General features: G+C 34.0%; 3 protein-coding genes across 3 annotated transcripts; 1 reads left to right on the plus strand and 2 right to left on the minus strand.

The window, feature by feature from the left end:
- Positions 1-3,979: 3,979 nt before the first annotated feature.
- Positions 3,980-4,933, minus strand: LOC123642330 (olfactory receptor 51G2-like). The gene has a single exon (XM_045557329.1). It carries the CDS (start codon positions 4,931-4,933, stop codon positions 3,980-3,982), a length of 954 nt encoding a protein of 317 aa, XP_045413285.1.
- Positions 4,934-16,845: 11,912 nt separating this feature from the next.
- On the plus strand, positions 16,846-17,802 carry LOC123642038 (olfactory receptor 51I1-like). Its single transcript, XM_045556965.1, has one exon. The coding sequence runs from the start codon at positions 16,846-16,848 to the stop codon at positions 17,800-17,802; it is 957 nt and encodes a 318-aa protein (XP_045412921.1).
- A 3,474-nt stretch (positions 17,803-21,276) lies between these two features.
- LOC123642039 (olfactory receptor 51I2-like) lies at positions 21,277-22,221 on the minus strand. Its single transcript, XM_045556966.1, has one exon. It carries the CDS (start codon positions 22,219-22,221, stop codon positions 21,277-21,279), a length of 945 nt encoding a protein of 314 aa, XP_045412922.1.
- Positions 22,222-25,858: the final 3,637 nt, after the last annotated feature.

The raw sequence follows: 25,858 nt of genomic DNA on the forward strand, positions 1-25,858 counted from the left end.
GATAGCACTGCACTTTTCCAGTTTAGGAATACTCTTCTATGTGGTTCAGTACCATTGCTCAAAAATCTCATGTTTTTGAGAAAAACAAATCAGAAATGGTTTCACAGAAAGGAACATTCCCCAGATGCCTGAGATCCTTGTACTACAGGCTAGAGTTTCTCCACTCACTAACTTATCCAGAGTTTCTTTGATCTTTATATATCCAAACTCAATTCAGGTAAATCTTGTCTTGTTCTCTCACCTGGCATCTCAAGGTAGCTCAGTTGCTAAAGCCCTGCAAGGAAAGATTTATTTTCCATGTTTAAGACCAAATATGCCTGTGACCAGATTTAAGTTACTGTATTATTTGTGCAGACCTCCCTTAAGAATAGAAATCTCCGGGGATCTCCTTTCTTCTTGATCTGAAAACTAACATTAACCTTTTATACTTCTAAGAATGCAATAAAAATGGTCTAAGCTCTGTGTACTTTTTTTTTTTTCAGATGAGTTGGAAATCAAACCAACCAGCATAAAATTTCACATGGTACATATCAATTAAGTGTTGGTATGAATTTAATTTTATTCCAAGTCAATTTAAAAATGAATTATACACATTTTAGGCTCATTCATATTTTCTGTAATATATTTGGGGAAGTCTGAAAGCTATTTCTTCAAAAGCTCCTCACTGAACCCTAATATCACTTCAATTCATATGAAATGTTGCAGACATGGAACAGTATTCAGTGTGTGTAGAAATTACCTTAGTGTTCAGAAATGATCAATTATATCTGCTTTCCTGCCATTATTCTTCAACCATTCTAATACATGTATACGAACATATAAATGTATGTGAGTTGACTTTTTTTGACATGAAATTTTAAGTGGCAATAAGAATATCATATTTTAGGAAATCATAATCTGAAAATCTAGGACATTTACAGTATTGGTTAAAATTCAATGAAAGAAAAATTTATATAAAATTAAATATAGGCACACAAAAAGTACAAGTAGAACTGGCAAAACATGAATAAGTAGATGCATCTATGGCAAGATTGTGGCTGTGATATTTAACTACAGTTTTGCAAAATGTTACCATTGGGAAAACTGGATAAATGGTGCATGACATCTCACTGTGTTACTTCTTACAGCTACATGTGAATTTAAAGTGATCACAGTAATAATTTCAATAAAAATTAAAGTAGCAAAAAATGTGACTGTGTCAGTAGAATCTCTTTAAAAAGAGTTGAGCAAGGTAATCTTAAAAAGTATTATTTCTATTTACTTTTTTTGACTGAATTTGTCACAACGTAAAAGCAAACTAGCTACTTTTTTGATTAACAAATAAAAATTGAATGTATTTATGGTATACAACATGATGTTTTAACATATACATACATTCTGGATTGGCTAAATCAAGGTAATTAACACATTACTTCACGTTGTGTGTGTGTGTGTGTGTGTGTGGTGAGAATACATAAAAACTGCCCTTAGCAATTTTCATATGTAGCATATACTGTTATTAACTGTAATTACCATGATGTACAATAGATCTCTTGAACTTATTCCTCTCATCTGACTAAAATTTTATATCCTTTGGCCAACATCTTCCCAATCCCCCCACCCTCTACCTCTAGTAATTCCTATTTTACCTCCTGCTCCTATTAGTTTAACATTTTTAGATTTTACATGTATGTAAAATTATGTAGTATTTATTTTTCTGTGTTTGGCTTATTTCATTTAACATAAGGTCCTCCAGATTCATCCATGTTGTCACAAATTACAGGATTTCCTTTTTCCAAGGCTCAATAGTATTCTGTTTTGTATATATACCACATTTCTTTATCCCTTAATCCATTGATGATAGACAATGAAGATGATTCCCTATCTGGGCTATTGTGAATAATGCTGCAATGAATGTGGAAATGCCGATACCTCTTTCATAAACTGATTTCAAGTCTTTTGGATGCACAGGCAGAAATGGGATTGCTGTATCACATAGTGGTTGAATTTTTAATTTTTTGAAGAACATCTACAATGTTTTCCATAATGGCCGTATTAATTTACATTTTCACCAACAGTGTACATGTGTTCCCTTTTCTCCACATCCCCTCCAGTACTTGTTTGCTTTTGTCTTTTTGATAATAGCCCTTCTAACAGGTGTGAGGTGATATCTCACTGTGATTTTAACTTGTATTTCCCTGATAATTAGTGAGATGGAGCAATTTTTCATATACCTGCTGGCAATTTGCATGTCTTCTTTTGAAAAAACATCTGTTCAGGGTTTTTGCCCATCTTTTAATAGAGTTATTTATTTTTACCATTGAGTTGTTTGGGTTTCTTATATATGTTGGATATTATTAATAGCTTCTTAATCAGAATGTATGGTTTGCAAATATTTTCTACCATTGCATAGGTTGTCTCTTCACTCTGTTGATTCTTTCTTTTCCTGTGCAGAAGCTTTCAGTTTGATGTAATCTGAATTGTTCATTTTTGCTTTGGTTGCCTGTGTTTTTTAGGTCATCTCCAAAAAAAATAATATGTTATATTTGATGTATAAAATAAATTATTCTGATAATAATATTATTGGGGATAAAGTGGACCACCACAGACACAATGTTAATGGTGATGATACTGAACAAAATAACAGTAATGATGATAATTATAAATATGATAAGATTGATGTTAATTAAATGAGAAAATAAAAATCCTGCCCAGATTTTTACCTACAGTTTTTGTTTTTCTGTGACTTATATCACAATATAAGCCAGGAAGTGCTTTTTTTAATTTTGTTTGTTTTCCATTTTAGCTAAAGAGATTTGACTATTTACCCAGAAGTGTATACAGTAGATGGATAACATATAGTGCCAATGAATAGTGAAGACAGATATTTTTTAAGGAAAAGATTCTCAAATTTGCTTAAAAAGGGAATTATTAAGTAAAAACAGAATAGTTATGATAAATACAAGTAAATGATAATGAAAACAGTGGTTTGTGGCACATAGGGAAATCAACTCATGGGAAAGTGAAGAGTGTTTATAATCTATTATGATATATAAATATGGATCAAATGTGGAGATCACTATTTGAATAATACAATTATTTAAAACACAGTAGTATATCATTATATTAAATATAGCCAAATACATCTTTGCCTTTAAAGTGTCACATGAGCCATCTAGTATAGAAAAGGATAATTTCTGTCTGTAAGTAAAAAAAGTCAGTTTGGGGATAAAAAACTGAATAGTCTTTATTTATTTATATGATTTAACATCTTGACATGGGCTCTCTTAAATGCAAGTCAAAGATGCTACTATTACTGTCATCATGCAATAAGAGATGACTCGGACTACAAAAAATTATTTGAGTTTATTAGCACTTTTGAAAAGATTTTTCTATTTTCTGAGTTCTGTGTTAGTTTTATCTTGTCTTTTTTTTTAAAGTGTTCACATCAGAATTAACCATCCCAACTCCATTACACCTAACTGAACTAGGAATGTCCTAACCTCCTGCTAACATAATGTAACTAATCAAAGTCACTTCATTGCAAAATGTCTCAAACTTATTTAACATTCAAAATAATGAAACGTCAGGGAAGAGAGAACCTTGCTTGTGCAGACAATCTCAACCTAAATACTGCTGTATTTAATGGAACTGTTAATAATTTATTGTGATGAATAAACATGGGACAAAGTCTAACAGGAAAAAAGTGTCATTTAGACAACTGAAGAATAACATGACCAACTACAAACAACCTTGAAAATTTGAGGTAAAAAGTAATTGTCAATCTGAAAAGTACTTATATGAAGAAAATTAGTCTAATAAATTAAGCAAAGGCTATAAATGAAACAGAAAATCATGGTCAGTGCAAGTCGAAAAAACAAATACATTAGGACGTTTCACTTCTTTGTTTTGACAAAGAAAAGTCATTTCAGTTGTGAGAGTTGGAACAGTAACTATTCACTGAACATTAGTTTCTCAAGGTTTATGTTATAAATGCCACTCAGGACTCTTCAGTTCCTTTTTCGATAAAGAGTTTTAGGATTTTGTCTCTTATCTGCTTGGTTTTAACTACATACACAATGGGATTCATCACAGGAGGAATGAGAAAATGCATATTGGCCAAGAGTACATAGAGGATTGGGGGAAACTTTCGGCCAAAGCGATAAAGTATAGAAAGGCTGATCATGGGTGTGAAGAAGAGGACCACAGCACAGAGGTGGGAAATACAGGTGTTAAGAGCCTTCAGGCGGCCACCATGGGAAGCAATGCTCAGCACAGTTTTCAGAATCAACACATAAGAAAGGAGAATAAGGAGAAAATCAAGTCCCATGTTGGAAAGCACCATAAAGAGTCCAAAGATGCTATTGATCCTAGTGTTGGAGCAAGAGAGCTTTAAAATGTCAGGGTGCAGGCAGTAGGAATGAGAAAGCACATTGGAGCGACAGAAGCACAGCCTTTTCAAGAGGATGGGGAGGGGCACCTGTGCAATCATGGCTCGCACTACAATGGCCAAACCTATCCTGGCGATCACACTATTTGTGAGGATGGAAGAATAGTGCAGTGGACGAGAAATGGCCACGTAACGGTCAAAAGCCATTGCCAGTATGATGGCTGACTCAAAATCCTGGAAGGTGTGAATAAAGAACATTTGGGTGAAGCAAGCAGAAACAGTCAGCTCTCGAGCATCCAGCCAGAAGATCCTCAGCATTGTGGAGAAGGTGAAGAGGGACAGACCCAGATCAGAGGCAGCTAGCATGGCCAGGAAGAGGTACATAGGCACATGGAGGGTCTGCTCCCACCAGATAACTGTCATGATGGTCACATTACCCACCAAGGTAATGAGGAACATGGCACAGAAGGGTATGGAGATCCAGATGTGCACAGCCTCCAGCCCAGGAATGCCTGTCACCAGGAAGGTGGAGAAGAAGGTGGTGGTGCTATTGACAGGAAGCATGACACCAGGGCTGCATACCTTTCCTAGAATGAAATGTATTTTCTCAGACACAGATGGTAATATTTGACTTGAGTATTTCGTTGACTACTCATCATACCTTTTCTTTTAAACTGCCTGTGATAGGTGTCTAATATGGTATTGAATGTTGTTACCCAACATATACCACCTGAGCCTTTAGACTGGAAAAGAAGACCTTCTTTCTGGATCAGATTCCCTACATATTATATCTTATTGCATGAAAAATAAGAAAAAACAAAGTCTTGATATTTAATTTATCTAAATCATTTAATTGACATAAACATGTTTTAAAATAAAAAATTCAGAGTGCATAAAGTGCTTTAAATGTTGTTCTTTTAAAATACATCCAAATTCATAATCCTCATGGTAATTACAGTAGTAGATCATGACCAGTGTATTTCTTATTGCAGTGGTCAATAACAATACCTATTAGATAGTCCTATTCAAAATGCAGTTCATGGCCACATTTTAATATGCTTTATTTTATGCATGAAATGAATACAGAAATTGAAAATAAGCATATAGAAACTTTCATACAAATTTGATATACTACTCTGCTTCTTTAATGTAATAATAGTAATTGCCTTCATGTAGCATATACAATTATTGTATTTGGATGTACTTTTCATTTTTGTAGAAAACGATTTTTGTTTTATTTGAAAAACATATTTTATGATAGATTGAAAAATTTTAATGACCCTTTACCACATACTTTATGAGGCACTGTTTCATGATAATTCATTGTTGAATGTAAACATATTTTTTCTGAAATTGTACATAAAAAGAAGGCTGTTCTTCATAATTAAAAATACTAAAATATTGAATAGATATTTTTAAATATGTTCATGAGCTCTCTTTTAGTTATAGGGCTAAATATTTTTAATTTGAATATGATCTATGGACCTTTTACAAAGTTACATTGTATATGTATATATTTGGGTTAACTTGTTAATTTCTAATGAGCATATGATGTCAATATTATTGATTTAATTCAATATATGAGTATTGCTATTTATTCATCCAATTCGTCATTAAATATTAATTATGTTTCTCTGTGTGCCTGGCTCTACACTCTGTTTCTCATTGTGGCAAAGATTGAAGCTAACACAGTTAGCTGCTTTAATTGAAGAAGTAAGAAGCCTGTAAAATAATCAATTATAATGTTCTATAAGTGAGTGATAAAACAATTTTGACACAGTATGTTGCCAAAACTTATTTATCCAGATAAAATCAGCTGTGGATGCAGTCTCCTTCTCATAAATAGTAAAGCACACAATTTTTCTTAGTCCACCCATCAATTGCATTCTGTATTTATAAAACTTAATTGATATTATATATATATACTCTTCTTATCTGTAAGCCATACAAATGTCTGCATATGTTAAGCATTCCAATTCCTCACCTATTCTTACTCACCAAGGTCAGTCCAGGTATTGTTAACAGGTCTTGGTGAAGATATGCACCTGAAAACTTGTATTCCCTGCAGTATTCCCTGAGTATTTCCCAGCTACTCCTATTTAAATTCTACCTTAGTCTAATCTTTATTCAGGGGAAGATTCTTAGAGAAAGGCAATAATAATAACAATAAAAACAATAACAACAACAATGAAAGACTTTTCTTTAAAGTCTCTCTGCCTTGGCCTGGTAATCTGAACAAGAATAATTAAGGATCCTGTCTACTTGTTTCTCCTTTCATTTGGCATGTTTTTAAATTTTTCACAATCTCAATGAGAATCAATTTGGATGAGACTTTCAGAAGAATAAGAAGAGATTAAATAAAATTCTATACATTATCTTAGAAAAAAGGAAATTGATATTAGCTTCAGAAGATTTATTGGCATTTTTTAATCTTGAAATTTTGTTTTAAGGACCGAGAAGGTGGGAAGGGGTCTAGGAAACGCACTTTCTGTTTGATAAGAACCCACTCTCTGCTTAGTCCAAATCATTGTGCCTTCCAGCATTAAGGGTTTGGTTCCAGATTTCTTCTCAATTTGGTTTCTCATTTGTGGGCTTTTAAGCATTTTCTGAATCTATACGCTTTGGTCTCAAAGGTTATTCATGCTTAAGAATGAGGGTAAACTTCACGGTCAGTGTTTCCAAAGGCAAGGATAGTTCTGTCCTTTTCCAGATCAGTGGTACGTTAAGCTCCCTTCCTTTTATTTGACTCAATACCATTGTCCAAATACCTCAGGTTCCTGAAGAAGATAAGTTGGGGATAGTTTCACAGAAAGAAACATCTCCTAAACTCCTGTGATTCTTTGTATTACCAGATAGAGTTTCTCTACTCACTAACTTATCCAAAGTCTCCTTGATCTTAGTTCTTTTCCAAAAATGGGTAAGCCGTGTTTCTTTTCTTACCTGGCATTTTAAGGCAGAGTGTTTGCTAAAGTACTACAGGGAACACTTTCTCTTCCATGATCAAAATCAAGAATGCCTATGATCTGGTTTGTGCTTCCTTATTATTTATGCAACTCCCTCTTGAGGATTGTAGTATCCTGGAAACCACCTTCTCTTCTTAATTTGAAGTCCACTTTTCATTGCTTTCTAGGAATGCTCCACAAATGGCCCAAGTACTGAATACTGTTCAGCATCAGGTGACTTGAAAATCATTCATTAAGTATTGGTGTCATCACAATTCACTCTAAAGTCAATTTGCAAAAAAAATTTATTGACATTTTGGGATTATAGCTATTTTATATAATGTATCTCAGAACTTCTCAAAAGTTCATTGTTTCACAGGCATCCCTTTGAATTCTGCTATTGTTTAATTCATATGATATATTTCAGATGTGGAACACTGTTGCATGTATGTAGAAATTACCTTAGAACTCAAAATGATAAACGATATCTGCTTTCCTTTCATCATTCCCCACTCTATTCACACACACACACACACTACTCACTTTACACAAACACACACACACACTTGTATATCAAGGGACCTTTCTTGTTATTTAGTTTCAAATAAAAAATGAACATGATCTTTGAGGTTAGACAAATCCACAAATTCATTGACATTCCCAGGAGTGGTCAAAATTCAATGAATTTGGCTAGGAATATTGTTACTGTAGCAGTAAACACTCCTAATAGTGACTCATGCTTGGGGATTAAAAAGCATTTTCATGTATCTATCATTGTTTACTTTTTTACATATAAAATCATATTTTTCTCCTTACATCAACCCAAAAAATCATTGTTTTCCTTGAAGAAACTGAAATTTTATTAACCCCCACATGTAAGACAATTAATATGTAAGCAATCTAGGACTCAAAGGTCATTCATGATCCAGAGCATAAATAAATGTCCTTATATATATATATATGTGTGTGTGCGTGTGTGTATGTATATATATATATATATATATATATATATATACATACACACATGCACACACACATATATATATATATAAAAGAAGGGGAAGATGTTCCCATATATGTGATTTTGAAAATGTGAAAGCAGATCTTAGATGAGGCATTCCAATTCATAGTTTGATCACCTCCAGAAAAGAGTATTTCTTATCATTTTTTATTCTTCTGTTGGTATATAAAACATATCAAGACCTAATACAGATAGGACATTAAGTAAATGTTGTATCAATGTTTACAAATCCAAAAATTTACCATTTATTCAAAATAGGTACTGAACAATTCTTTGTATTAACAACTGCATCTGTACTTGAGACACAGAAGTGAACAATGACTGTATGAAATAGTACTTCAGAATTCATCAATAAATTTAACCCCTCAGGGCCTTTGGGAATAACTAAAAATTATATAGAATTTCATATTTGGACCAGACAAAACACACCATCAAAATCTACCTTACTAAATACAAAAATTTCTTCTATTTTTATTTGTGAAATAGTCAACAGAATTGAGAACACCTAGATGAATTATATCTGGACTATGAACAAAACCTACTGATGCCAGTTTTCTTATTTGTTCAGAGAAATTCTTTCACAAGGAGATAGTTTGACAGAGGGTGTCAAGTTTCAATTAATAAGTAAATGCAGTCTGTTATTAGGGATAGGAGTCAAGAATTCATTCTCTGAGGCCCAGGATTAAAGGAAGACTTAAGTTGAGAGTGGAGCAGACATTAAGGAAAACTCTCTGACAAACCAACATTGACTCTAAACATAAGGTAGCCATAGGGAGACTTAAAGCCTGTGGTCAGTGAAGGCAAACATAGCAACAATATAATCTAAATCCAGCTAAACTTTAACAAGATTGACTAAACCGGCATACTAAAGACAAAGTAAAAGATGAGACATAAACATCTTATAGTATAAATACTGTTTTCCTAAGTCTCTGTTATCCAGTACTAGATTATGACATTCAACCAATAATTATGAGATGTACAAAGAAGAAATAAATAAACACCACCCTGTTATGTGATGCATCCATCAATAAAACCAAATGCAGCTATGAAACAGATGCTGGAATTATCAGTCAGGGAATTTTAAAATATCTGTGATTAATACGGTAGAGACTCTAGCCAAAAAGGTGTACAACAAATATAAGCAAATGGGTAATTTCAGCAGAAAGAAGGAAATAATAATTAAAAAATTAATAAAATAAGTGTAAATGTGTTATCCAAGATGAATAATGATTTCAAAGAGCTAATCAACAGAATCATCAAAGAAACCACATGGATAACTCTCAAGAAGATAATTCTAAGTGAATGGAATCAAAACACAATAGAAATATACTATATAATTACATGGTTATGACATTCTTTAAAAGCTAAATCTATAGGTTCAGAAATCAGAAAAGTGGTTCCCAGGGCCTAGAGTAATTGGGGGGGAAGGGTTTTCTTCAGAGCAGCCCATGGGACATTCTGAGAGTGATTAAAATATCTACATTCTTATTTTAGTGGTGTTTATCTGAAGATATGTATACCTATTTAGTACAACTCATAAAATTGTGCACTTGAAAATGGTGAGATTAATAGTATTTAAGTTAAACCTTAAAACTGATCCCTGAAAAAAAGATAAATAACTATGAGTTTTATCATCTAGTATTCTCCCCAGTGTCTTTAGATGCAAAACATTTTGTCACACTGGAGGCTGAAACAGTACAAGAATATAAAGAAAAGAAATGGTTTTGAGGGCTATTGTGAATGGTGTCCTGTTTTAGAAGTTTGGATTTAATAATGTTCCCCTACCAAGTGCCTGCATGGACTATATTTTTGAAAAATAATCATCTTGTCTCTATTTTACAATATGAAGGTAGACCTGAGTTAAGGCTGACTCTAAAACTATCTGTTAGAATGCTTTTAAATGCCCGGTTAGACAATTTACAAATAAAATGTACAAATGTCCACCAATTCATAAAAAAAGATTCTCACCCTCATTAATAATCAATATAACAATGTAGATTAAAGAAAAAACAATGTATACTTTTTGTCTGAATTTTGTTAGAAAATTTAAGATTGGCAAGTGTGAAAGAAAAACAGACAAATCTTTATCCCTTTGTGGATATAAACTTATTTAACATTTCTGAAAGGAATTTTGACAGCAATTAATTATATAAAATGAATATAATTTGGCTCAGCAATTTAATTTGAGCTTTTTCTCTGATAGAAGCACGCTCACAAGTGCACAAATGGAAATATGAAAAAATCTAAAAACTCATTAGAGGGATAATTAATAATTATGTTACATTCCCATTATACAGCATAAAGTAGCTTTTGAAAACTGAGAGGGCCAATTTTTGTATTGCCATGGAAAAATGCCTTTAATAAATTCTTTAGAGAAAAACACAAAGTAGAGAATAATAGTCTGATGTAATATCCTAAGTTATCTTAACACATTTTATTTTCTATTTGGAAAGATAAATTAAGACACAATTTCTTTATGTTACCTGTGAGGAAAAGAACTGGTGTCTTTGTCCCAAAATTACATGAAATAGTTCTGCATATTTTACGTTTTGACAACATGTTTGCACATATGTGTATTAAATACTTTTAAAGTTGTTTTATTTGTTAAACAGCTTAATACTTTCTAAAAATTTGATCTTATCTAAGGATAGCTCCTATTTATATGTTTTCACTGCAGCTTGCTTTCCATACAATAAAGGAAGAAATCCCTCAGACCCACTGTGTTCTGTTGAAACGATAGCGATTTGTCTCTCCTGTATAAAAGGACATTCTAAGATGTATAATGACTAAGATATGTTCGCTCCTTTCTCAGATTCCTTGGGACAAAAATGTATTTAAGCTTCTTGGCTATGACAGTTGGGAACTCCCAAGGCTGTTTTAATCTCAGTGGAACTTTCCGGGCTCCTGGGAGACCCTCTTTTGTTGGTCTGTAAAGCATTTTAAACCAAGTCCTAGAACACTAAGCTGAGGAGTTTGCCTTACAAGGAAACAACGGTCCTGCCAACAGATACATCTGAAAGTGAAAAAGCCATTCATTGTGCAGTGAGTGAAGCATTTTGGAAATAAGTAATAGCAACTACCACTGTAACCCTGAGAAAGTCCATTCAAGGAAATTAGTGTAATAATAACCAGTTTCCCAAGCTAAAGGGCCTAACACAGATGTCCAGTGTTGGTGAGTTAGGATGTGTGAAATGTGGAGATTAAATTATTTGAAGAGTAATAATATTTTAAAGTTAAATGGTTAATTTTATATATATATTCTCTTCTAAGTAGTAATTGTTGTATTGATCAACAATTTAAAGACTATTTGTTAATACTATAGGTGCATATTGTGCTTACATAGCTAAATTTCAGATTCCCAAGTTTAATGGATTGTGTTTTTTGTTTTAATAGCTTTTCCCTGAGTCCTGAAACCAGCATATCATAAATATTCTTTGCAAACATGCATTAGATTTGAGTAAATTAGCATGTTCTGTTATTAGGTGTAGAACCATGAAGAATACCATATGCTTTTGCGAAGTTGGAGAGCTTTTTTTTTCTTTTCCCATTAAACAAAAGAGTTTTACACAATCTAAACCTTGAGCTTATGCCTACTAGTGCTATTTGTCATATCATTTATAAATTCCAAGATAGTCAATGGGGGGTTGTATTTTGGAACCATGACCATTCAAAACCAAATTTAAATTGTCAGATTAAAAAAATATAAAACTGACCTGGGTGAGGAAGTTTTCAGCTAGTATTCTTAGACTATGTCAACCTTGAATTAATAATACTAGATGCTGTATTTTTAATGCACATTCTCATTAATGTCACTACAGTTTTACAGATGTTCCTTTATGTAGAAAATATATTTGCCTTTCTCCACCTGATGTTTCTCAGAATTCTTCTTAAATTCCAACTTATCAGTGAAGCTTTCTCTTATATTCTAAAGTTAAAATATATAGAGTGGTCAAGATACAGATATAAATTTGCTGTATACCTCTGATCAGATCTTAATACAGTAACTTTTGTAAGTGGTAAAGCCAATATTTAAGCCATAACAATTAGGTGTTCTTTCATAGTGCTGTTTTATTTCTCACTCATGACTGAGTCTCCAGTGCTTAGAATGGTGCCTGACACAAACAAGATTTGCATTAAAATCTGCATAATTGACAGAAGCTGGTATAATATAACATAAACTAAAAGGAGAAGCAGGAGAAATAGTGGAAATAGTACTTTCCTTCCAGCCAGCAGATAACACAAAAATGAGTGTAGAGCTAGCTCTTTGCCTTGACCAAAAAAAAAAAAAAAAAAAAAAATCAATGCTAATAAGCTAGAATCAAAGCCATTATATTCAATTTGATACTTGAAACTAAAGACTAAAGTTATGGTTAAAGCAAGAAACTTCATGCTGTTAACTAAGAGGCGAGCATAACTGATGTATGTATATATGAATGAGTGTGTTTATATGTGTGTATATGTATATATGTTCTTACATGTAAGTGCAGGGTATTTTTATATCAAGATTTGTTATGTGGTTTTAATCTACCTCTACCGGGGCACTGTCACTTAAAGAAGTACAACGGAGAACCTTTAGTAAATCAAAATGAGTGACACCCTTTTAAAAATTTGTGTAAGAACTTGTCTTCTGGTTGGACTTTGAGGGAAAAAATGCACATAAATACAGGCCTATATAAATATACACACATATATTAACATAATGCACTCAGTATCCATATATTATTTAGATGTATATTATTTTATATTTAATATTTTTATATATTACTTAATCTGTTCACTTCTAGAAATTCAAGTACTAGGATACAGTAAATATGTGCTGACTTCACCACTAATATATGAAAATGGGCCAAGCACCAAAGTCCTCTTTAATTAATTTTTCCTAAAACTTTTCTTCCTTCCTTCCTTTCTCCTTCCCGTCTTCCTCCCTCCTTCCATTCCTTTTTCCCTTCTTTTTTCCCTTAGTATCACCATCTGTTTCTGACTTTTTTGATATGTTGGTTTATTTATGCTGTCCCATTGCATTTTCTAACAGATATTTAAGCTACTATTATTCACCAGGGACATTGACTTCATAAAATATGATCTTACATTTTTATAATGCTGTCAAAAATATAAATAATACATAAAAGGGCTAAGATAAATAGGTAGGTAAATAGATATTTATATAATTTATACAAATTTTATATAATTTTACATATATTTATATAATTTATATAATGTGAAAAAATAATCTATTATTTTTATACTATGATTTTAGTAAAATTATACATATAGTTCTAATATGAAATCTTGGACTATACAACATGAGATTTTACTGTTTTACAAAAATAATTTCTATTTCCTTAATGATTAGTGTGTTTTCTAGTGAAGTTAATATGAGATTTTATTTTATTATGTCTAAAATTCACTTAGGGATATATTTGTACTGAAATGAATACTATGAAAGCTCAGAAACAAATGCTAATTTATTAACTTTTAGGCAGTGTACTATGTGCTTTTATTCTCTTATCTGATGGAATTAATCTTCACAGCAATACTTAAATGTAGTACTATTACAAATTTATTTAAAATAAAATGGGATTTAGTGAAATCAAGTAACTTACTTCAAACATTCTTAACTAAGTCAATCATTTACCTGTACAAAAATCATTTGTTGCTGGGTATTAACAGCATGATAAATCCATATTTAACTTTAAAACTGCAAATCTGTTTTCAAATGAGGCTGTATAATTTTCTATTTCATCCTCAATGAACAGGTATATCTCATTTTACCGTGCTTTGCTTTATTGTGCTTAATGGATATTGCATTTTTTATAAATGGAAGGTTTGGGGTAACTGTGGCAAGCAAGTCTAGGGGCACCATTTTTCAACAGCATGAGCTAACATTGTATCTCTGCGTCACATTTTGGTAATTCTCGCAATGTTTCAACTTTTTCATTGTTATTATATCTGTTGTGCTGATCTGTGATCAGTATCTTTGATGTTACTATTGTAATTGCTTTTGGGTGCCACAAACCACACCCATATAAGGTGGCAAACTTATTAGATAAAGTTGTGTGTTCTGCTCCACCAACCAGCCATTCCCTCATTCTCTCTCTCTCTCTCCGTGGGCTTCCCTATTCCTTGAAACACAATAGTATTGAAATTATTATTAGAAATTAATAACCCTACAATGGCTTTAAGTGTTCAGGTACAAGGATGAGTCACACATCTCTCACCTTAATCAAATTATAAAATGATTCAGCTTATTGAAGATTCGTGTCAAAAGTCAAAATAGCCAAACTGGTCATTTGCACCAAACAATTAGCCAAGTTATGAATGCAAAGCAAATGTTCTTGAAGGAAATTTAAAAGTGCTATTCTAGTGAACAGTGGATGATAAGAAAGGAAAACAGTCTTATTGCTGACGTGGAAAGTTTTAGTGGTCTGGATAAATCAAACCAGCCATAACATTCCCTTAAGCTAAAGCCTCATCCACAGCAAGGCCCTAACTCTTTCCACTTCCATGAAGACTGAGAGAAACGAAGAAAGTATGAAGTTAGCAGAGGTTGGTTCATGGTGTTTAAGGAAAGAAGCCATTTCCATAACATGAAAGTGCAAAGTGAAGCAGCAAATGCTAATGTAGAAGCTGAAGCTAGTTATCCAGAAGATCTAGTTAAGAGAATTGATAAACATGGTTACACTAAACAGCAGATTTTTCATGTTGATAAAACAGCCTTTTACTGGAAGAAGACTCCAGCTAGGACTTTCATAGCTAGAAAGGAAAAGTTACAGTTTTAAAGAACAGAGTGACTCTCTTGTTAGGGGCTAATGCATCTGGTAACCTTAAGTTGAAGCCAATGCTCATTTACCATTCTGAAAATCCTAGCCTAGTCACGACCACGTGGCCTGACGGATAAGGCATGCACCTTCGAAGCGAAAGATTGAAAATCCTAGCCTCCATAAGAATTATGCTAAATCTACCCTGCTTGTGCTCTGCAAATGGAACAACAAACCTGGATAACAGCACATCTGTTTATAGCATGGTTTGCTGAATATTTTAAGACTGATGTTGAGCCCTACATCTCTGAAAAAAAATTTCTTCCAAAAAATTACTGTGCATTGACAATGCACCTAGTCACTCAAGAGCTCTGATAGAGACGTTCAAGGATATTCATGTTGTTTTCATGCCTGCTAACACAACATCCATTCTCCAGGCCATTGGTCAAGGAGTAATTTTGACTTTCAAGTTTTATCATTTAAGAAATACGTTTTGTAAGGCTATTATACTTGCCATAAAGAGTGATTTCTCTGATGAGTCTGGGCAAAGTAAGTTGAAACCTTCTGGAAATGATTAACCATTCTAGATGCCATTAAGAATATTCATGATTCATAGGAAGAGGTGAAAATATCAATATGAACAGGAGTTTGGAATAAATTGATTCCAACCCTCATGGGTGACTTTAAGGGGTTCAAGGCTGCATGCAGGATATAACTAAAGAGGTGGTGGAAATAGCAAGAGAACTAGAATTAGAAGTGGAACGTTAATATGTGTCTGAATTGCTGCAGTCTCATGATAAAACTTGAATGGATGAAGAGTTACTGCTTATGGATCAACAAACAAAGTACTTTCTTGAGGAGGAAACTAATGGATGCTGTGAACTTTGTTTAAATGTAAACAAAAAATTTAGAATATTACAGGAACTTAGTTAATAAAGCTGCAGCAGGATTTTGGAAAATTGGCTCCAATTTTTGAAAGTTCTACTGTGGGTAAAATCCTATCAAGCAACATTGCATGGTACAGAGAAATTTGTCATGAAAGGAAGAGTCAACGGATGTGGTGAACTTCACTGTTGTATTATTTTAAGAAATTGCTACAGCTGTCCTAACCTTTAACAACCACTACCCCAATCAGCCATCAGCAAGACCCTTCACCAGCAGAAATGTATAACTTACTGAAGGCTCAGATGATCATTAGCAGTTTTTAGCAAAAAAAGTATTTTAAATTAATGTATGTGCATTATCTTTTAGACATAATGCTAGTGCACACTTAATAGACTAAAATATAATGTAAATGTAACTTTTATATGCCCTGTGAAACAAAAAAATCTGTGTGACTCATTTTATTGTGACATACACTTAATTGCAGTGGTCTAGATTCAAACCTGCAATATCTCTGACCTATGCCTGTGTGAGATTTCCCATTATCCCACATGCTCACTAAAACCTGATATGTTCAGTCTTTTTAAATTCTAGCCATTCTAATGGCATTTTATTGTAGTTCCCATTTACATTTTTCTACTGAATAATGATGTTGAACCTCTTTTCATGTACTTAGTTGCTGTCCATGTGTCAAAAGAAACTATTATAAAATTAAAATTATAAACTAAATTTTGAGTTCTTCATATCCCAATTTTATAATTCCAGGTATGAACAAAATTTTTACTTCTAATTTTGTTGACAACTTCCCTGACATTTGATATTTCTTTTGTAGGTTTGCGAACATCCTGGACTAAATCCCACCTACATCTCACCATGTTGGCATTTAATGACACCTTTTCTAATTGGCCCACTTTTTCCTTCATTGGTATTCCTGGTCTGGAGACTGCACATATATGGATCTCCATCCCCTTCTGTCTCTTGTACCTGACGGCCATTGTGGGTAATGTTCTTCTCCTCATCCTAGTTAGAGCAGAACAGAATCTTCATGAGCCCCAGTTCTATTTTTTGGCTATGCTAGCCCTTACTGACCTAGGCCTTTCACTGTGCACAATGCCTAGTGTCTTGGCTATTTTCTGGTTTGATATCCACCACATTGGCCTGGATGCCTGCCTGACCCAAATGTTCTTCATCCACACTCTCTCCTCAGTAGAATCAGGTGTCCTGGTAGCCATGGCTTTTGACCGCTTGGTTGCCATCTGTGCTCCACTAAACTACCCCAGGATCCTAACCCACCATACTGTTGTCTGCCTTAGTGCAGCTGCTTGCATACGGGGTGCCACTCTCCTGGCCCCTCTGCCTTTTTTCCTCAGGACCTTTCCTTTCTGTGGGGCCAAAATCCTCTCACACTCTTATTGTTACTACCCAGATATGCTGAACCTGACCTGTGGGGATGTCACCTTCAGCAGTTTCTATGGATTGGTCTGTGTGCTATGCACGTTTGCAGTGGATGTTGTTTTCATCCTAGCTTCATACATAAAGATTCTGAGTGCTATTATGAAATTGGGGATCCACAACAGAAACTGGAGATCACTGCAAACCTGTATCTGTCACCTGTGCACAGTGCTTGTGTTTTACCTGCCCCTCATCAGCCTTGCAGTATTACATCGTTACACCCAGGAAACTTCCCCAATTTTATACACCACTATGAGTAATGCCTACCTCCTCATGACACCACTGCTAAACCCTATCATCTACAGTCTCAAATCCCGGCAGATCCAGGCTGCCCTGCTCAAGCGATTTTGGGCACAACGTGTGGTTGCTGGAGAATGAGATTTTCTATATATTAGAAGGTGGAATCAATTATAAAAATGCTATTCAGGATCTACTATGTGTCAAGTAGTATGCTGGCACTATGAATGTAAAAATGAAAAAATGCTCAGGTCCTTTCCTCAAGAAGCACATAATATATCTAACTAAGGAATAAAAGAGAGGCTGAATGCTTAAATATGTGACCATAACTGTGATCATGAAAGACGGCTGCTTGGTAGCAATGAGGAGAAATGGCAATAGGAGACCAAGCTCAGTGTTGCTGCTGTACAAGTTGGATGAAATTCACATTACCCCAACTGCTAAGTTGAGGGGTCTGATTCTGGACTATAAAGGATCAATGATGGACTGATTTTATAGAGAAACTAAGATGTCACCTGATTCTTGATTTCCAATATTACTTAGGTTAGGGCATTAAAAATCCAAGACGGGTAATAAATTTATGACTATATGTTTGATATTTCTGTTTCTTATATTTGGATATTGGGTGATATACTGAACATTCTAAATATTAACAAAAGATAAAAGAGTTGTCTGAAAAGAAATAATATATAAGGATCTGAGAAATACTTATTCTTACCCAACTTATTTCTTCATTCAGAATTCATACTACATTCAGATTTTGTATTGTTTTCAATTTTATATTGGGAACAGATATGGTTATGCGCTGACTTCTGAAACAAGAATGCATCTCCTTTCTTTAACTTTGCAAAGAGGAAAAATGAATTAGTTGTTCTCTTTGGGGGCCAATTCTTTAAAATTTAGAGTCACAAGCCCATGAAGAATTGTCCTGCTGAGAGCAAGTTTGGAGACAAGGGAAAGACAAAGACTTAATTGCTCATGGTAATAAATAAACACGTGGTAGCATTAGCAAGAATTTGAAGCTGTTTTAAGAAAGTTCTGAAGGAATTCCTAAATTCCTTCCTCAAGTAATCAATCAGAAAAATATTTTTAAAATCTGTCTGACACATTTGGTAGGCATCAGAGTCATACAAAAGACATAATTATAATATTCACATAGCTTACATTTTACTATTGGAAATCATAGAACAGCATCAAACTATGTAACGAAATATAATCAGTGGGATTGGGCTTGATTTGAATTGCTATATGAATGTAAGGAAAAGTAAGACAGAGAGGGCTGGGACCATTAAGTATTTCCCAGAAGACTGAAAAGTCCATGAACAAAAATTGTGAAAGCTTGAAATCTGTCTCAATTTCAAAAGCAAGCTCTTAGCTGTGATCTACTGGCTATTAACAGGATGGAGGGGATTAATTTTTTTTTAAAAAAAGTATGTTTTGCTCTCAGTGATAAATCATTTCAGAAGAATAGTGAACCCTCTCAAAAAGTAAAATAAAATTCTGGCTCTTAAATTGTTCCCCCATCTTTTAAGATCCAATTTAATTATTTTCTTTATGGTGAGTCTTTGTGATCAGTGGCTTCTTGACTGACTTCCCCAAGGATGACTACAGCTAACTGGGGGCCATTACTAGGCAATTGTTCTGTTTTTTGAAGACAGCAGACAATTTTCCTTTGAGGAACTCCTCACTTTTCTGTATAGTTTGAATGAGACCAATAATAATATTCTAATAAATCTCTCCCAGATCTTTCAGCTACAGAGATTAAAAACTGAATAATATATTTCTCCCTTCATGTTTTATCCTAGAACTGTTTTTTATGCTAGAACTCAAAAGATTTCCCTTCCTATTTGTATTATATCACTGGGAAGATGCCAAACCACTTACAGCCATCATCTTTTGTAGTTGCATGAAAGCTAATACCTATTTAAATTATGAGGCAAAAGAGAAGCAAATAGGAGAAACAGCTTCAGAAAAGAAAAAGAGACAAAATAGTATTAAATCCTTAATACTGTATTTGGGTCCCTGAGATACTTCCTTTCGTTCTGTGACCAGGTCTGGTGTTTTAATTTGCATTTCTTTACTTATAAATGAAATAATGAAGCAGTTTAAGGGCAGCTTCTGTTTAGGTGAATTGGGTCGTTTATTTAATTTCACCTTAAATAAAATAAACATATTTTCTTATCTCACTCAGTAAGCAGTAATTCCCTAACTGGAAGCATTTTTGTCTGACTCAATGTCTCCTAAAGAATGGCATGTAGTTAATGCTCAGAATAGTTGTGTAAAGATGTACAAGAAGGGGAAATGAAAAAAATGTGAGAAACAAAGGACCAAGGGTAATAATAAGAAGGATTATACATGACTATTAAATAAGTAGATTCATGATTAGTAACTTAATACCTATATAACTTGATTAAAATGTATAGAATAATAGTGTCTGTTTCTGCCCTGTGATAGTCAATTTGGGGGCATTACCAGTGTGTATAAAGAATGTTATGCGTGTCCCTGATCTTCAGTGACAATATCGAACAGATAAATATATAATACATACAATTACAAAATGGGTAAACCTAGTCTGAACCCCTTTACATTTTTCAGATACACACATTTTAGAAAAAAATTCACAAGGACACTCTAAATGTATTTTTGAATTGCAGGAAAATTATTATTCTCTGCTCATCTTTGATATCTTAGTGACTGAAGCCATTGTTCTGTACTTATCTGTAAATGCTGGCTTGGCCCTTGTTCTCTATCATATTTTTGGCTTAGAATAAAAAGTTTAATATTTATTGAGCCTTTACTGTATGCCAGACATTGTTATAAACACATCACATAAATTATCACATTTCTTATTACAAGGTCTTTGGAAAACAGACATCATTATTAACTTCTTTTCACTGATGGCTACACTGAGGCACACAGATCCTGGGTCACTATTTTTTTCCCAGACAACATAGAAAAGAAGTAACAGAGTCCTGTTTTTAGTTTAATCAGTACATACTTACCTTCAAATTAAAACCCAGTTTAATACAATGAGAAAATCAAGTGCATATTACTTAGATGGTAAATTTTAGATGCACTGCTTATATTTCTGCCTTAATCTCTCACTTAATTTTCATGTTTGATGAGGGTTAGATTATGATTATTTCATAGTAAGAACTGTAAAATGTAAACAGATTTAAACAAAAATTATGAAAAAACTCCTTTTTCTTTCATATGAAATATCTTCCCCTATAATATTTCAATTTCCCAATAGTAATAAATGTCTATATAACAATATAAATATGTTATTTTAAATCAGATTTTAGCCATATAGCTATACATGAGGGGTTCTCATGTAGGAAATTTTTGTAGGACTATTTGGATTGAAATGGGGACCCACAGGTATGTGGTATGAACTCTAGAAATAAGAAACATAAAGGTTTATAAATATTTTTTCTGATCTAATGCTGGAAGAGAATCTCCTATTTCCAGAAAGGTAGCAGTAAAACTATGCAGAGATGTACCAAAGGCACTACTTCAGCACATACGAAAATAATGTCTGCTCCTCCTCTTTTCTTTTTTTCCAATGTTCCCAGTACCTTTGAATCAGTTCCTCCAAGAGATCCACTCTTTCTTTCATGATACCTTAAGTGCAAACAGTCTGCACAGCATACTTCTGATCTGTTTTGTTTTCACACTGTAAACCAATGGGTTGAGGACTGGTGTCAGGAAGAGGAAAATATTGGACATGGTGACATGTGGAAGAGGGGAATGGTACTTGCCTATCCTGTGGATTAGCGCTAAGGCAATAAGTGGAACATAGAAAATGAGGACAGTGAGAATATGGGAGATGCAGGTGTTGAGTGCCTTAAGACGTCCCTCCCTGGAAGCAATGCCCAGGACTGTCTTCAAGATCAGAGCATAAGACAGAACAATAAAGACAGAGTCAACACCGAAGGAACAGAGGACCAGAGCCAACCCATAGATGATATTGACGCGAATAGACCCACAAGCTAGCTTCATCACATCAGGGTGGAAGCAGAAAGAGTGGGACAGGATGATGTTTTTACAGAAGGGGAGCCATTTGAGCAGGATGGGCAAGGGGGCCATCAGCGCCACTCCCCGAGCCATAGCAGCCAGGCCCATCTGAGCAATGCGGGAGCAGGTCAGGATCTCAGTATAGTGCAGTGGGTTTCGTATAGCCACGAAGCGGTCAAAGGCCATGGCCAGCAGGATGGCTGACTCCATGGAAGAGAAGGTGTGGATAAAGAACATCTGTGCTAAGCAGCCATGGAATTCAATCTCTCGGTGGTTGAGAAGAAAGACGTTAAGTACAGTGGGCAGTGTAGAGGCCGACATGCCTGTGTTGGTCGCTGCTAACATGGACAAGAATATATATTGAGGCTCGTGAAGACTGGGATTCTTGTCTATTATGTGAATGATGATGCTGTTCCCCAAGATGGCAATCACATACATGACGCTCAGTGGGATGGAGATCCAGGCATGAGCATCCTCCAGCCCTGGAATTCCTGAAAGAAGGAAGAAGGGTGGCTGGTAGTGGCTGCCATTGAGCACAGACATGATGATTAAACCTAAATAAAAAAGAACATGGGTGGGAACGTGAAGCAATAAAGTTAATTCAATTTCATCCAATGGTTTTTAGAATCTAGAGATGGAGACAAACTAAAATATCTGTTGTACGCAGAGAAAATTGAATAGAGTTAAAATCAGTTTAATTAAAAATCTTATATAGGTAAATTTTAGGTGATTTATAACCATTATCTTGTAGGCAATTTTGTAGATTCAATGGTAACCACCAAATACACTAGTGGATAAATTATGCCAAAGGATTTTTAACAGATGGCCTCAAATAACAAATTAAGATTCACAAATCATATGTTAATTTATTCAATTTAAAATAGTGAGAAGCAGAGAGAAAGAGAATACATTGGTTAACACACTTAGAATAGTGTACAAGTGGGTAAGACAACCCATAGTATCCAAATCCCGGATTTTGTAATATCCATAGGCTTTGTCTTTGTGCATATGGTGTGGTTAGAAGCACCAGAGTTGAGGTTAGAGCAAGAGGATCCCAGCAAGGTACCTGAAGCCAACACTCACACTTGCTCTGTCAGTCACAGAGCATTACATGTGCATGGCCACAGCTCTAATTCATCAATAAGACTGCTGGGCACCTATGAGTTTTACCTGTATTTCTTGTGCTGGAAACATGTGTTTTACCTTAATAAATGTCTTAATAGATGTCTTAAATATAGGCTGATTGGAGAAATTGGTGTTAGCACACATTTTTATTCTACAAAGAAAATCAGAAGAGATATTATGAATGATTGGTTGAATACATTTACATTTAGTGTTTTGTTTAAAATTACAATTTGCCACACAGGAAGAGAAATACTGATTCAGCTACATTGAGATATAGGGAGCAGGTTATGAAAAGAGATAATATAACTGAGCTAACCTCTTATTTAGAAGAGCATGAAATCCAAACAAAATGTTTTATGTAGAATCATATTATTTAAAACTATAGCCAAAAGTAAAAAACAGCAGAGAAAAATTTTAACAAAAATTAATGAAGGGTTTCTTCTCAGAAAAAGGGCTATAGGCACGGAGGATTGAGACAAAAAACTATCTAATATTTTTTTTGTGTGCTTAGCAAAACTTAGAATATCTGTACTATTTTAAAACCATGTAAATATAAAAAACACAAAATAATATTTGTAGAGGTATTAATATATTTTTGATGAGTAAATCCCAGATGAACCACAATATATATATATGTCCATCCATTGATTTTTAGACCTCTGTTTTTTTCAGTCTTTCATTCACACATTCTCAGCACTGAATGTCTACTGTATCCTACTACATTCTTTCATGGTGTGACTAGTAAAGTGATTTTTATAAAGCATATCCTTTTAGAGGAAGGAGAGTCACAAATAACATATATAGCCTTTAACAAAGAGGCCAACTTCTTAGGGGCCTAGAATTCCAAGGGCAATAGTAACTTTATACAATTTTTTCACCTGCACATGTGAAGTATCAGAGTACTCATGTTGAAACAAATAAAGAAGAAGAAAGTCATTGTGCCTAATAGACTGAGGCATCCAACCACACCACAAACATTACCACCATTCAGTCACTCAACACACTCAGAAAAAGAGCTCTCTTATGAAACATATTTAATAAAATTCTGACATCCCACAACATGCAATACACCTCTTTTAAACATATGCATATACTACAGGTTCATATATACACACAACCAGTTCTCCTTTTGCTTCAGCTCTCTTCCAAAATAGCTTAGATTTCACTCTCTTCTTTTTTTATTCATCTTTCTCTTATGATTTTAGCACCAACACAACTGCTACAAACCACTACCAGCGTCAAGACCACCATCAACAAAACTTCAACAACTAGTGTAAAACTCAACTATATACTTAATCCATATGATTACCTACCTCATTTTTTAATATTTCTTGTGTATATATGCTGGCCATTTTAATGAGATGAATGTTTTTTGTTTTAACTAGTTTAATTTTTCATAGTCACTCTCTAATTTAGTCAGATTGTTTCATTCCACTAGATATGACTTGCTCATTCCCACATCAAAATTTGTATATACCTTCTGATCATATTCTCAAATATGCTCATGCTTCATCACAAACAATTGTTTTAATAATTAAATTAATTTACTAAAATGCAGTTCACATAAACATTCCATATAAATATTCCTATGACTATTTCATATCACAAGAATTCCCCCGCCATTAAATTTCTACCAAATGTACTGCTTTGTTCCTATATTTGACATTTACCACCCATGATTTCATGTTATCTTCCAAGTATTACCATCCTATATGAATTTCTCTTAACCAATTTGGCTTTATGTGACTTTAAGATTGAGATTGAACTCTTCAAATATCTCAGTAAGGATAGCCCAGCTCTGGACACAGAAGTACACAGTAAATTTTGTTTAAACTAATAAATTAATAGTTTAGAATAGTACTGCAGCCTATGCTTGATAATGCCCATAAAAAACATAAAATTTACCAGTAATCCAGGATCCATTTTAAACTTTGATATACAAAAGATTTTGGGGGGCATTCTTGCCACTGAGGCTCATTTACAACTGAAGAGTAAATGTCATTAAAGTTGCAGGTATAGAAAGAGAGATGTATCATCCTATAGGAAATGTTCATTCTAGTATTTGCTAATTGACTCAATTTCCAGTTACCGTTGTCCTTGATTTTCATTTATCTGTATGGTGGATTACTCATCCTAGCCAGAAAGATATTCCATAAACTATTCCTGGACATCAAAAAGACATTTATCACTCCAATTAATTATGGCCCACTTCCTACCCTCCCCCAAAATCTTTTTAAGATGTGTAATTTCTCAAGTCTTCCCCCAGAGCCCAAAACAACACCGTGGTCTATCAATTATGTACTATGATTCTCCATCATTTAAACATTAACTCTTGTAACTTTCTTCTTAGATCCTCAGGATTCTGTATTCTCACCTTTTCCCTACTCTGCCTTCTCTTTTCTTTCTAAAGACTCTGAGCTTTCATGATGTTTTTACCTTGACTATAAGAAAACTTCAGTTAAGCATCTCCTAAAAATATTGCCCCATCTCTGTTATTTCAATGGAAATAAATTGAACAGTTATTTTTATATACTATACTATAATCTCATCATGAAACCAGCACCCTCGGAAAAGATTGACAAGTGAATTCACCAGCACAATTCTGCTCTTTCAGTTTCACCCTCCTTGGCATAGGTAGGGAGTGGATGGATTCCTGTGAAATGTTGGAAACCTTTGATAGAGGGATCTGCCTTAGCCCAGACTTATTTATTGCAGAAAATAGGGAATCATAGATGGAAGGTGCAACAGAGGGAGGTTATTAAAATATTCTCATGAGATAGTGATTTCTGTTTCACGTGAGATTACTTGGAATCTAAAAAAAAATTACTTGGAACCAAGGGCACCCAAAACTTGTGTTTCTCAATATCCTGGAGTCTTTACAATTAATCACACTTTCAAGCATGAAAACATTTATCTCTACTATCCATCACAAACATGTGATGGGCTCTTTGGAAGTGATCACTCCTGATACTTGGTTTGGATTATGTTTGAGTTGAATCATTTTGAAATGTGACTCTATTTGTTTTCTGAGAAGCTGAATGTTGGAAACTATCTG

The sequence above is a fragment of the Lemur catta genome, chromosome 7, assembly GCF_020740605.2.
Source record: "Lemur catta isolate mLemCat1 chromosome 7, mLemCat1.pri, whole genome shotgun sequence".
NCBI classification, from domain to species: domain Eukaryota; kingdom Metazoa; phylum Chordata; class Mammalia; order Primates; family Lemuridae; genus Lemur; species Lemur catta.

Excerpts from the sequence above, each read along its gene's own strand:
- LOC123642330 (XM_045557329.1), bottom strand. The coding sequence starts at position 4,933 with ATGCTTCCTGTCAATAGCACCACCACCTTCTTCTCCACCTTCCTGGTG.
- LOC123642038 (XM_045556965.1), top strand. The coding sequence starts at position 16,846 with ATGTTGGCATTTAATGACACCTTTTCTAATTGGCCCACTTTTTCCTTC.
- LOC123642039 (XM_045556966.1), bottom strand. The coding sequence starts at position 22,221 with ATGTCTGTGCTCAATGGCAGCCACTACCAGCCACCCTTCTTCCTTCTT.